Here is a 13,719-nt window from a genome sequence, read left to right on the forward strand (position 1 = left end):
TCTAACTTTACTAAGCGCTCATTCTCTCGCTTTCATCTGGGCCGCACTTCTCAGAGCGGGGCTCTTCGGAGCAACGTTCTAGGAGGGATCGTGAGACACTATACGATCACGAGCCACTTTAGGATTAGTGTCATCTCTTTTGTTCTGAACCACTATACGATCATCATTTGTATTCTGTACTCATTTCACTACTGTTAAATAAACTCTTAGAAAAGACTTTTTCCTTGTCATTGGTTCACACAAGGGGCAAATTAAAAACGTTGTAAAAAAAAAAAAAATACATGTACCGAATTCAGGAAATGTAGAACGGATTTTACTAGTTGAAGCTAGGGTTAAAAAAATGTATGAAATTAACACGCAAACTTTATGTTAAGCTACATTTTTCATAATGAAAAGAATGATCAAGTTAAATATAATTTATGAAGGAAAAAAAAATGTACAAAATCCCGTACGTGCAGTAGTATAATGTTATTTTGTTTGTACTAGTTATCAATCAGACAAGATTCGTAATAAATTTGATATATATATGTCCTTTATTTTCATATGATCTTCATAAAATATGCTCCATGTTTATAAATCCTTTCATTTATTTGATTTTTATCGATGATGAATAAAATAAAGATATCTCACAGCAATCGTTCTCATAAAGCAATGGACAATACGAATCGTAAACAGGGCAAACACCACTGGCGGATTAAGGTGGGACCCAGTCCCCATCTGTGTCCTAAATACACATAAGATTTGATAAATTGATTTTTACTGGTGTGGCTATGGGCCCCACCTCTTTTTGAGATTCCTGGATCCGCCACTGAAGACACGGATCCCTGGAAACACCAGACGTCAGCTCGGGAGTCTTTCAGGGAGGAAAGTCGTTCTCCTTTGACCGGTTTCATTAATAGATAAAAAACAATTTAATAAATAAATTTATTTATTCGTTTGTTTTAATATTTATCTAATATATGTGTTGGTAATTAAGCAGAATATAAAATTAATTCAAATGCGGTAAAAGCAGACATACAGCCATGCTTTACTGCAATAATAACAACATACTATGAAAGAAAAAAAATTGCCAAAGGGTGAATTTTTCAATTTTAAAAACAAGTCTTTTAACAGCTATTTAATAGATACATGTATAGTTTGCGAAATGGTGCAGTTACATGTACCCCAAATGCAAAATGTCGATTTTAACGACATGCAAACACAAAAACCTGAAACTGCCTCGAGCTTTCTTTTGATTTCAACAGTAAGTTAACACAGCTTTTGTTTGCTCTGTTGATGTTGGAACACAATCTCCGTTGCTACTGATAATTCATTTCTCATCAATTAATACTTAGATAATTACAGTTTCAAATCGATCGTCTGCTTTGTATGCCCGAATAGTTACAGAATCAGCAGCAATTCATAACATCGAGTTTGAATGCGGAGCAGACGACACTTTAATGGAAGAAAAACGCGGTGAATTAATTTGGAATTACGTATCTTTTTTAAATTGGATATGTTGAATTTTTTATTTCTATACCTTTTTATTCTTCATCAAAATGAACTGGTGCAGTCACGTGATATAGGTATGTATTTGTACAGGTGAAATGATGAACTCTAAATAATATAAATAATAATTAATACTTCACATTGGCACCTGATTGTTTACTAGATTGTTTAAATATTGATGAAAAGAGAACCTTTATTATTTGAGTGCATGTATAAGCATTGGACAATCGTTGAAAAATATCCCTATTGAAAACAATTATCCAAGAAACAAGAGATGAAAATGTTCAGAAATGAGGATCAATTATATGTATTGGATAAAATTATTACGTTTTTAAACTATATACAAAAAACCCTTTAAAACAAAAAAAGCTTAATTTAATTTTTTATAAAACTGTGTGGTCGTTTGTCCGAATTTGAAAAATAACCTACATAAAAATTACATACGAGTTAATTCTTTGACATATATATAGAAAACAGAACAGAAAATTAAACTGTTAAGTTGCAGCTAGAACACAAAATTATAGGAATATAAATTTGACTGTAAATATTATTAATAGACGTTCAATTAATTTCTAGGTATACATGTACTCGTGTGTCTGTTAAATGTGTATATGGTACTAACATTTCTTCAGGTGTCGTGAGCGCTTTACACGAAAATTTTATATCTTGTTGTACAGTTGCTGTTTTGGCAAAAGAAAAACACAAAAATCTGAAACTGCTTGAAGATACGCTTAAAGAAGAGAGCCAACTTCACGGTTGGAATGGCGGCGTAAAAGTCATCAAGTTAAACTCTAGCAACCCCATCACAGCACTGGAGACGGGTAGGTGGCGCTTCAAAAATTTGTATGTATAGAGAAAGAAACCCCGCACAGAGGCTGGGGTGGCAGCCATTTTCAGACTATTTCGATCTCCTTTAAAAGAAGAGTTACATATAAAGATATACAAAAATGATCAAATTTTAAAACTAAAATGTATGAATTTTTTATTTGCCAAATGATAGTTGACAGCTTAAGATACCGTATCTAAAAAAATAAGTTAAATCTGGGGGTTAATTTGTGCTTAATTTGTTGACCCCCCCCCCCCCCCAGCCTCCTTAAGTACGTGGTTGTGCACTAGAGCCTAAGAACTGTCTCTTCAAACGAGAAATAGTGTCAAGTGTAGATAAGTACGTACAGACTGAATAATAATAGATCCTTAATCAAAATGTGTTTGGGAAACACTAATGCCCCGTATGACAGCTTTTGGCGATGGATGAAGTTTTTCATATGAAAATCAAACTCCAAGGTCAATGTATGAAAAATGTTATAACAAACAGTATTAGACTTGTTCTCAATGAATATACCTGTGGATTTGTGAAATATGAAACACCATGCATTTACCATTAAAAATTTATGGCCAAGTTTAAAGTTTTTCAAAAGTAGGTCAAACTGCAAGGTCAATGTCAATAGATAAAAATAAATGGTACCCAAGTGAAGGCCTTGCCACATGAAATACATCTGTGAAGGCCCTATAGGTACTAGTGCCACCTATTCAAAAGTTATGACCAAAATTAATTTTTTTCAAAGTAATTAAAATTCAAAATGCAAAAAAATATTTATATTCACGGAAAGATCAAATGACAATAAATACTATGTGAAGTATGAAAGTCCTTGCATTTTCAAGGTCAAGGACAAAAGCTCAAATAAGTTGGTACCCAATGAAAGACCTTGTCTATCCTTGGAACCTTAAGTCGTCTCATCGTTGTCAACAACAATTTAAAGTTGTTATTGTTTTAATTTCTTAACCAATGACAATGTATTCGCCATTTGATAGACGTTAATTAAGTAGAGTCGAGAATGTCACGCCTTACTGAAAGTCCAAGGATGACAAAGAATTGTACTACACGTGAAACATGAGAGCCAGAACTTCAACCAATCTAGAGTTATGGGCAATGTTTAATTTTTTGCGGACAGGTACTGTAAACCGAGAAAGAGAGACAGGACAAAAGCTTTAAACCCCGAAATCTTTTTTACGGGGCATACAATTAACAGAATAATCGTTATAACTATAATACTGTGCAATCGAAGGACAACAGCATGTTACATGTAATCATTCATTTTTTCTTAATTTGTATGGGGTGGGGTGGGGATATGGGTTCTTAAAAAAACTAAAGGAAATTGAATTTTCTAATTATAATCATTATAGAAAGTACTTATTGACTTAATATTCCAAGGACGTGGAACTTGTGTACTTGTTTAACAATGATGCATGTTGTACGTGTTTCTTTTATACTAGTTTGTTCTGTGATGGCGGATGGGGCAGTTCTCTTGATTGACATGGCTGATCCTTTGACAGGTCAACTTTTAAAGTCGTTTGCACGTTCCGCAGGATTACCGTATGTTACACTTTTAGACAGATCTACACTTATAGAAAAGGACTTCAATCCCGACCTACATCTGGAAGTCGAACCTCCGGGTTCAGTCATGATGGGCGTGGTCCGAGACGTCATCACTCACGAAAATTTAACCCGGATTGCTGTTCTCTACGACAACTCGTTTGGTAATTGAATTTTCTAACTCCTGTTAGAAGTAGATGTGGAATGCTGTATTGGTATATCTCTACATGTACCAACAGAATGCGAACTACATTTAATACTGTAAATTACCCATTATTGCATAAAAATGCATATTTTTACGAAAAATATTCCTATATTGAACTTTCAAATTATGTACATATCTTACATTTTGAATTTTCTTATATATGATTTATTGTGTTTGTCCCAGATTCAAAAATAGAAAGGTCGTGGATCTTTAATGTCATCTGCTTGAAAAAAAAATCGCATTGGTTGTTATCTTCTCATCATTGTCTTGAATACTATTGGGAAAAATCCATTTTAATAGATTGACATGAAATGTGTTATTAAAAGTGTATTCAGTTTTAAGCTGAAAAAATGACATAAAAGAGATCAATATTTAACTTTCTAAAAGTACAAAGAAGATACTAGAAAACAAAGGACTAATACGTCTTACTTGTTAAGATATGAGATATTTTATTTATTTATTTATTTATCTATTTATTTATTTACTTAAAGCAAAATATCCACTTTTTATTTATTTAGGTGCATGGGGTTGGGTCGTTTTCTTGGATTTTTGTTTTATGGTATATATTTTTTAAAGTTTTACGCTGCAGTTAGTTTAGTTCAATATCTTTTCAAAAGAATTGCTGAAGTAATATCTGGGACCATCAAGGTTTAAACCATACAGTATTTGTATATCAAGAAATGAGAAACCCCATTGGCTAGACTTCAATATGTCTACCCTAAAAGCTAATGGACCACTAACATAACATTAAGACGTAGACTATTTAAACTAATAAATCTTAACCTAATGAATGCTCGTTTAAAAATAAAAGTAGTCGTATTTTTTAAATAGATTTGGACAAAATTCCAAAGAGATATCTCTCAGGACTTCCAGCACAGCATCTGTTTCAGGAAATCATTTCCACTACCCACAATGCAACACTAGAGCAACTGTTTCGATTGGAGGAAAATCATATTCGAAATTTTTTCATTGTTGCGGGCAAGGAGAATGTCAAGAACATTTTGGAAACGGTACTAGTTGAAAAAATAGCTAAAATGGGTTAAACACGTCCTTGGAGAATTTGTCTTTCAATGTTTTTTTTCAAAGAAAGACCAATAATTACAGACAAATGTTGACAGTCTATGGTATTTTAATATCAATGGTAATGAGAGTTAATTCAAGTGATTGTATGTATCTTGATTAAAAAAGATGAAAAAGAGAAAAAAGAAAGTATTAAATTTGTGAATTCGATATTTTTTATTCAATTAAAAAATTTAAAAACGTTGCGTATGGTCGGAATTCAAATTGTGTGATGGCTTTCCTTTATATCTGCATTTTTCTTGTAGGCCAGCAGTACAAGTCTAATGGACGAAAAATACCGTTGGTTTGTTTTAACCAAGGTTGGTTGCAATAAATGAAAAGATTTATGTAAATGTATATATGACAAAAAAATATCATCAGAAATTATATCTATATTGTAACAAGGAAAATAAATACTAGTAAGACAAATATCATCAGATTGTTTCTTAGATGATAAAAAATCCCCTGATTATATTTGTATGTAAATAAAGTGATTGTATTTGAAGCTTTGAAATTCAATTACATTTAATCTTTCTTCCAAGATTACAGTGGTTTATAACACAATCTTTCTTGTTAAATACTTTCAAACCTTGCATACAAAAATTAAGATTTTTGCAGTCTTCATTTAGTGCAAATTTGTAAGGAATAATTAAAACGATTTTACGAATATTATAATATTGTGTTTTGACTTCATCCATGTACCTAAAATATACATGTAAGTATATCAAAAATCAGTATCATAAATAAAATCATTTGAATTTAGAGAATATATTACGTGTTAATTAACCTCTGACCTTTGATTGGCAGGATATGAGTATCACTTGCCAGGGATGTAAGAATTATGGACGAGGGACGGTTATCCTAATAACGGGCCGTCCCAACAACGACATCATGGACAACAGTTATATCCCCTTCATTCGGGGTCTATCGAAGTATATATCCACCTTCACAGCGGAAGGGTCAAATGTAAGAATGCTAAGTCGCGGATAAACTTTGTTCTTTTTAAATTACTAGTCTAGGTTTCATAAAAAAGAAACACACCATTGACCGATGATGAATTGCCTTATCGAAATTTATAACAATGATTAAAAAGAGTGTAGATGAGACAATTTTTATAATTATCTCGAACTTCATTTCTTAATTAATTTAATAAAAGAGGATGCAAATTTGGAAGTTAAAAGGGATTCTAAAATACATGTACGACACGCAAGACTGATAAATTATTTCTATCTTAAGTAAGCACAAGGGCTTACTATGGTCTAACACTATTGAAATAATTATGATTAAAATAAATTAAAATATATGTACTATATAGCATGTTAAAATGTATCAAACTGATTTTTTGATGTGGGGTTTATAGAAATCAATTGCTTCCGTTTGTAGGCTACCTTAAGAGATTCTGTATGAAAATAACTTTGACAAGTTGAGCTTATGACACAATCCTCGCTGAAATTAATATTGATAAGAAAGCAATTGCTGTAAATGATTTAGAATTGATTTTTTATAACAGGTAGATGAAGCGTTCCTGTTTGATTTGATGAATCTGATAGGAACAAAGCTTGTAGAGCAGAATATAGAGAAATCAATGAGCCTCAATCAAAGTGAGTGTTACAGCGTCACAGGACCGGAAGCGGAAGTATTTAACCAAAGTCGGAAGTTCATTCAAAGTTTTCAAAATGTAAGTACATGTACTATTGCAAAAAAAATTTTAAAAATGCACTAATGTACGTATTACGCTGAATATAAGCGTTGGTACGCTTTTTTATTTAACATAAAATTGAAAATGTTCAATTTAAAAATTTTGAGGTTCTCTATTATTTTCGCAGTCAATGATACAATACTTGAGTGGGCTTTTATATAGATCATTAAGCATTTATTTTTATTTTTCCATTGAACTTTTGCTTTACAGAGTACCAAAAATGGAGTATTTGGACCATTGTATTTTAAAAACAACATTCTTAAACAAAGACTAATTTTGTCCATTAAGCGGTTAACATTTTCTAAACAGGCGCTATCCACAGAGCTAGTAAGTCAAATTATTGATATCGACAATAAATTGATTTTAGAGTCAATAATGTTGTAAAAATATTGTGCTTGATATTTATTATATTATTATTTAAATGTATCACATATCATAATATTTTTTTCAATACTAGTATTAGATCAATGGATTTATTTGTAAAATACTAGTATGCGTTTCTTTTCTGGATAACTGAAAAAAAAACCAAGTAATGCGGTTTAAATTTGTGATAATGAAGTAAAATGTGTAAATATCCAATTAAGAGACATGCAGTTATAATGACATAAAACTACACTTTGTATGTAAGATTTATAATTATTATAGCTTGGTAATTGGACGGAAGAGATGGGACTGAAACTGTTCGATTCCAGTTTACTGAAACCACCCGGCAAGAAGAAGTACAAAATAGTGGTGGTCCCTAGTGTAAGATTCACCGATTTGCCTACGTCAACGTGATTCTACTAAATAATTTAAAAGTAATTTGTCATGTGACATCAGTATAACTTTGCATAAATTCAATTTTCGAAAACATGTTTTGCAGTATCCGCCATTTGTAATACCTAAGGGAAATAACTCTTTTGATGGATACTGTATGGACCTCCTTAACGAGATTCAGAAAATCCTGAAGTTTGATTACGAGTTATATTCCAGTCCAGATGGACTTGTAGGATCAATGGATGAGAAAGGACAATGGAATGGAATCGTCAAGGAACTGATGGAAAAGGTATATTAAAATATTACAATCTAATTTCTACTACATGATTGTTTTTATATTGAAATAATTCCAAAGTAAGACAATTTTAAAATTAATATCTCGATGCAAAAACGAAGGGGATACATTATGTTAAGGGAAACGTCAAGTTCTTAGATTGCATTATTTGGCCACACTAGTACCGTCCATTTCATTAATATCTTTTCTTATGGGTTTCAATGGCAATATTAATGCGAGATTTACAAAATTTAAAAATTAACTTCAATGTTTTTGATGCTGTCAATCTGACGCACCAAGATGAGATAAACTCGAGGAAATTCCACTTGAAGCTAATTTTTTCTTTGAAAATTTTGTGGCATATCTTTTGAACTGTTAAATCACATGTTGTAAAGCTAAAGGGTAAAACATTATTTTGGATTTTTCAAACAGAGAGCTGATATTGCAATAGGCCCAATTTCTGTAATGGCGGAGAGAGAGAATGTGATAGATTTCACGGTTCCTTATTACGACTTGGTGGGACTGACCATTCTCCTGAAGAAGCCAGAGTTTGATTATGAATTGTTTAAATTTCTGATCGTCCTTGACGAAAATGTCTGGCTCTGCATCATTGCCGCCTACTTCCTGTTTAGCGGACTTTTATACGTCTTTGATAAACTGAGTCCGTATAGTTACCAAAACAACAAGAAGAGTTACGAAAACGTGACCCCGGAACCTCGGGTGTTTACCATCAAAGAGGGGATATGGTTCTGTATGATGTCACTCACGCCTCAAGGTTCGTCTGCTCTCAAACGTTAAATGACATAATCATCCATATGCATTATATCAAGAAAAACACACTATTTGCATTTTTCATTAATTGATACTATAATAGCTATTTTTCTTGTGCCTTGGAGCACATTACAAAAGAGCATACTGGAAAATATTTCAAAAGATGCTACGACAGTAAATATTTTAAAGAATGGCGTTAAACACCGGAGTAGGGTGTACATGTATATGAATTGTATTTGGATATCCGCATTTTAAAAGTTCGCATTCAAAAATGTGATCATTTATCAGAGTGATATTTTTTTATTTTAAACTAACAAGCAGTTTTGCTTCTAAGATCAAGTAGTCAAGTCATTTGCACTTTATTGTGTTTCAGGTGGAGGTGAGGCACCACGTGCTCTGTCGGGCCGCCTTATTGCTGCCACGTGGTGGTTGTTTGGGTTCATTGTTATAGCAACATATACAGCCAATCTAGCTGCGTTTTTGACTGTGTCTCGTTTAGAAGAACCAATCAAATCCTTAGACGATCTATCCAGTCAGCACACTGTCAAATATGCACCACATAATGGCAGTGCAGCAATGGTGTACTTCCAGAGAATGGCAGAAATTGAGCAAAGGTTTTACAGGTATCAAAATGTACATGCTTCACAAGAGAGGCCTAATTTGCAGTGCAAGAAAAGTCACTCTCCAACCTTGACGGATGCTACAGCTGTACATGCATAAATTATGTCCGAGAATATTTTAAGAATATTTTGTTGGTGAAAATCTTTGAAGCTGGTCTTACCAAATTGATATCTTGTCAATTTGTCTTAAATTTTTTGTTGTGTTTTTTTTAATCTAATGCAAAGTATAGAATAATCCTACATTGTTCGACTTAGAAAACTACATATACATGTGTATATTTCATTTACAAATGGTAGCGTTACGATTTCTCAGTATTTGGAAGAACATGAGTTTGGACGATACCTTGGACCCTGTAGAGAGGGCTAAGCTGGCGGTGTGGGACTATCCAGTCAGTAACAAGTATACCAAGCTCTGGGAGACCATGAAACTTTCGGGGTTTCCACACTCTCTGCACGAAGCACTTTCCAGTGTAAAGAATGGGACATTCGCCTACATAGGTATAATGTTCTAGTACACGAATTCGTAATTCAGCAAGTTCCTTAAAAATTGTAATACTTGGTTCGGTCCGTAAATAAAGAAAATAGTCAATTGAAACATCATGACATTATTGTATTGAATTCAAAGTGCTATTAGTTAAATATACACCTTCGAAAGCCTTACAGAATAGTTCAATTTTAAAATACTTGTTGATCATAACTTTTTTAAATATCTAACTTTAATAAAAAAAAAAATCAATGTGCACCATGAGAATCCCCCCTTCCCATCTACAAATGTCTTAATCCTTGATTAACTTTCACTGTTTTCTCTGGCCCCAGGGGACGCGGCGGAGAACCAGTACCAGACGATGAGGTCCATGGAGAACTGTGACCTGTGGCAGGTGGGGGAGGAGTTCAGCAGGAAACCGTTCGCCCTGGCCGTCCAGAACGGGTCGCCATTACGGAACGATCTCTCCACTGCGTGAGTAGCATTACAGTATATGTACATCTAACAAGAGTTCTTGAAGTCTTCTGTCAATATGAAAAGTTTTACTGGAAAAAAAAATTCGCAGAAAGACAGTTACAAGTGTAAACATTTCACAGTTTTCCGAATGAATTGGGATTACGAATATCAAGAACGCTGATCGAACCTATCGTAAAGGTGCATGTAACATGGCATTTATAGAGTCACTTCTTTGATCAATTCCGATTTTTTTTTTTCGATGCCTATTTACTGTTAATTTGAACATTGACATTTCAAAAGATAAATTATAGCCTTGAGGATTAAAATTTATCTTTGTTCTTTTCTTTCAGAATACTACAGCTCCTTAATCAACGAATGCTTGAAAAACTGAAGAAAAAATGGTGGGATAAAAATAAAGTGAAATGTCCAAAACTGGAAAATGAGAGCGAGGGCATCAGCCTGAACAATATTGGCGGGGTTTTTATCCTCATCGCGGGAGGGGCTGCACTAGCCCTCGTGTGTCTGGGGTTCGAACTTTATTTCTTTAAATACAAACCGAAGCAAGCCTCGAAGAACTACGGTGTGGCAAAAAGCCATTCTAAAGCAAACCTACCAACTGACAAAGGGACAAAGAAGGAAAATGGCGTCAACACACTGTCTGAAGAAAATCAGGAATCTTCGTTCGAGAGAAGCAACGGAAGTATGGAAAACTCTGGTTTATTCAATCGGTCTGTGCGTGGAGTCACTTTTTCTCTCGGAGAGAGTCTTTAATATGAATATTGACCTTGAATATGAGAAATGTTTTATTGCTTTCCTCTTCAGCATCCTCGCAATGCTTTGGACCCTGAGTCTACACGTTGCCGTTGGAAACCACGGGTCTGTTCAATGGCCTGGATAAAATTTGTTATTGATGTTTGAACATGAATGAATGTTCATTTGATTTTAGTTAAATTGCAAGTCTTGCAAAATGATTTCTGGAAGGACACTTCAAAGTGACATCAAAATATGGTTTAAACAGCGTCAGAAACTAGGAAATAATTCATTGATTAAGGAATAGTGACACGTATTAACGTAATCCAAATAATTTCAGTCCATGTTTTAACACTACTAATTTACAGTTTCCATAAAACGTTTTTTCGATATTTATATTTCCAATGTCTTTGTCGGAGAAAAACTTCAATTAAGGTTTGTTTTGTTTGTTTGTATTGTTGTTGAACGTCCCTCTCGAGAATTTTTCACTCGTATGGAGACGCCACCATTTGCCGGTGCCAACCTTCCATTACATTATGTCAACTCTTTATGATATTAACCCACACTACTATTGCATTGTGTCAACCTTCCATTACATTATGTCAACTCTTTATGACATTAACCCACCCTACTATTGCATTGTGCCAACCTTCCATTACATTATGTCAACTCTTTATGACATTAACCCACACTACTATTGCATCGTGTTAACTTTCCTTTACATTATATCAACTCTTTATGACATTTACACATACTACAATTTTATTTCGTCAACTTGCATTTCGTTATGTTTACTTTTCATGACAATCTTAGTTTTTATTAACTGATGTGAAAAGCTCATGCCATACTGTGCGCACTCTTCTACATTATGTCGATTCACTATTACGTTATGCGAACGTGGGTATCCTCGGCCTTTATATGAGCATAACGTATTTTCCGCGTTCCGCAAGCACTTAAATGGCGGGAGAGAAAACTGTCGTAGAAGAGATTCTCAGCGATTTCGGAATGACATCTTTAAATGAAAACTTTAAGCGACAAATGATTGACAATCTTGAAACATGCAAAGCCTTAACACTGCGACTGTGAATTAAAGTCACGTCGAAATTCAATGGTGTTTACTTTAATCTGATAATTAAATAAATCAAATATTATGAGTCGTGCAGCAATCATTTTTTTCTTTTTATTTTGAATTTTCTTTTTTGTTTTATTTAATAAAAGTCTTAAACTTTGTAGGACATTGCATTAGTTTCACATTAAGTTTAGCTGAATTAAGTTGAAAACTTTTTTCTATAAAACTATAAAGCCTGAGAGCTTCTCCGCTTTCCGTCCTTGGTCTCCAACCATATACCGCCCCCCTTCCTTGTTTAAGATTCCCATATCTGCCACTGATATGTGCCCATGCATGCTTACTAAGGCATATTCATTTTATTTAGATGAGCGACTGGTAGATTTTTGTAATAGAATTCTGGCCCTGGAATCATTAAAAAAAAAATTACTAACTCCAGTGACGTAGCATCATTTTTTTGAAAGAGGAGGTCAGCCAGTAAAAAAAATCATTTATCCGAAAAAACTAGACAAGCCAAGAAAAAAAAATGTCCAATCCTATCTTTTTCCAGATATATTATATTACCCTTAGTGGACTATATTTCAACAAGAAGTGGGGGGGGGGGCTGTACAGTTTCAATAAACATTACATTTTCTATAGTAAAGTTATGTCTGGGAAAAGAGGGGGGTTGATATTATGTGCCTGTAATTTGTCCTAATCAATCACGAGCGCGCAGTCATTAAAACACGGTCGTCAACATTTATTATATACTAGATATACAGCTTTGAGATAATGTAAATGTATTTTTATATATATATATATATATATATATATATATATATATAAACATACAGAGAGAAAATATCTTCAATTCTGTATGAAGTTTGTCAGAGGTCAGAGGTCAATACGTGACCTAATCACACGGCGCAATAATATCTACCGGTACATAAATTATAAAATGACCTGCTCTACTTGCTTTTCATGTATAAAAATGAACAAAATAAGCAAGTAAAATGATAATCATTTTATTTACAATGTAAACAAGTATTTCACACAGTTTTTGGCTATATATATATATATATATATATATATATATATATATATATATATATATATATATATATATATATATATATATATATATATATATATATAGATAAATGTGTAAATCTTTGGAAAATATCATTGCAACCATGCCATGAACAGCTGCCAAACACCTCGGCGTTTTCGTAGTTCAATGTAAAGCTGTCGCCAGTGTCTCCGTGTTTATCAGTGTTTTACGGTAAGTATGCCTTTAGTTACTGAAATCGTAGAATGTTTTTCATCAAACTGCAAATTAACTTGGTCGGACAAGTGTCTCAATCCATCGGATCCACCCATCCCTTTCCGGCGACCGAAGTTCCTCCAACTTTTTATCAACAAACTTCGGACGTGTTTCTTGTGTCTTTTCAGCATCGATTATCAATTTTCACGAATAAAAATATTCCCAGACAACAATCTGTTCACTATTACTGATCACAAGTAGCCTTTCACAGAATATTCCCTTCGAAATAGATGTAAATTCGAAGCGTAACCGCCATACAAGCCGATTTACGCCTTGCGTCACTTTTCAAAATCTACGACGGACGGTTAGTGCAATAATTTAAAATCGAAAATATTCAATTGTCTGTCTCAAATGTATATATAAGTTATATAATAACAAGTTTATAAACTGGGAATTAGTGCTTGATAAAATCAC

The 13,719-nt window shown here is 33.4% G+C and overlaps 1 protein-coding gene across 1 annotated transcript; it reads left to right on the plus strand.

Moving 5' to 3' along the window:
* The first annotated feature begins 1,411 nt into the window (after positions 1-1,411).
* LOC134244096 (ionotropic receptor 25a-like) lies at positions 1,412-11,399 on the plus strand. The gene is made up of 15 exons (XM_062726374.1): positions 1,412-1,565; positions 2,166-2,309; positions 3,763-4,026; positions 4,899-5,077; positions 5,393-5,446; positions 5,934-6,092; positions 6,637-6,804; positions 7,036-7,152; positions 7,471-7,569; positions 7,688-7,870; positions 8,288-8,630; positions 9,000-9,249; positions 9,560-9,744; positions 10,063-10,204; positions 10,537-11,399. The coding sequence occupies exons 1-15, from the start codon at positions 1,496-1,498 to the stop codon at positions 10,955-10,957; spliced, it is 2,778 nt and encodes a 925-aa protein (XP_062582358.1). The 5' UTR covers positions 1,412-1,495; the 3' UTR covers positions 10,958-11,399.
* Positions 11,400-13,719: the final 2,320 nt, after the last annotated feature.

Source organism: Saccostrea cucullata, unplaced genomic scaffold (genome assembly GCF_032062105.1).
Source record: "Saccostrea cucullata isolate Sc308-1 unplaced genomic scaffold, CSIRO_AGI_Scuc_v1 ctg769, whole genome shotgun sequence".
Classification (NCBI taxonomy): Eukaryota; Metazoa; Mollusca; class Bivalvia; order Ostreida; family Ostreidae; genus Saccostrea; species Saccostrea cuccullata.

What these genes read in the sequence shown, in the direction of transcription:
- LOC134244096 (XM_062726374.1), top strand. Translation starts at nt 1,496, where the DNA reads ATGTTGAATTTTTTATTTCTATACCTTTTTATTCTTCATCAAAATGAA. An exon ending in TCATTCAAAGTTTTCAAAAT is followed by an intron (nt 6,805 to 7,035) that starts GTAAGTACATGT and finishes TTTGCTTTACAG; the next exon opens with AGTACCAAAAATGGAGTATT. An exon ending in AAATAGTGGTGGTCCCTAGT is followed by an intron (nt 7,570 to 7,687) that starts GTAAGATTCACC and finishes CATGTTTTGCAG; the next exon opens with TATCCGCCATTTGTAATACC.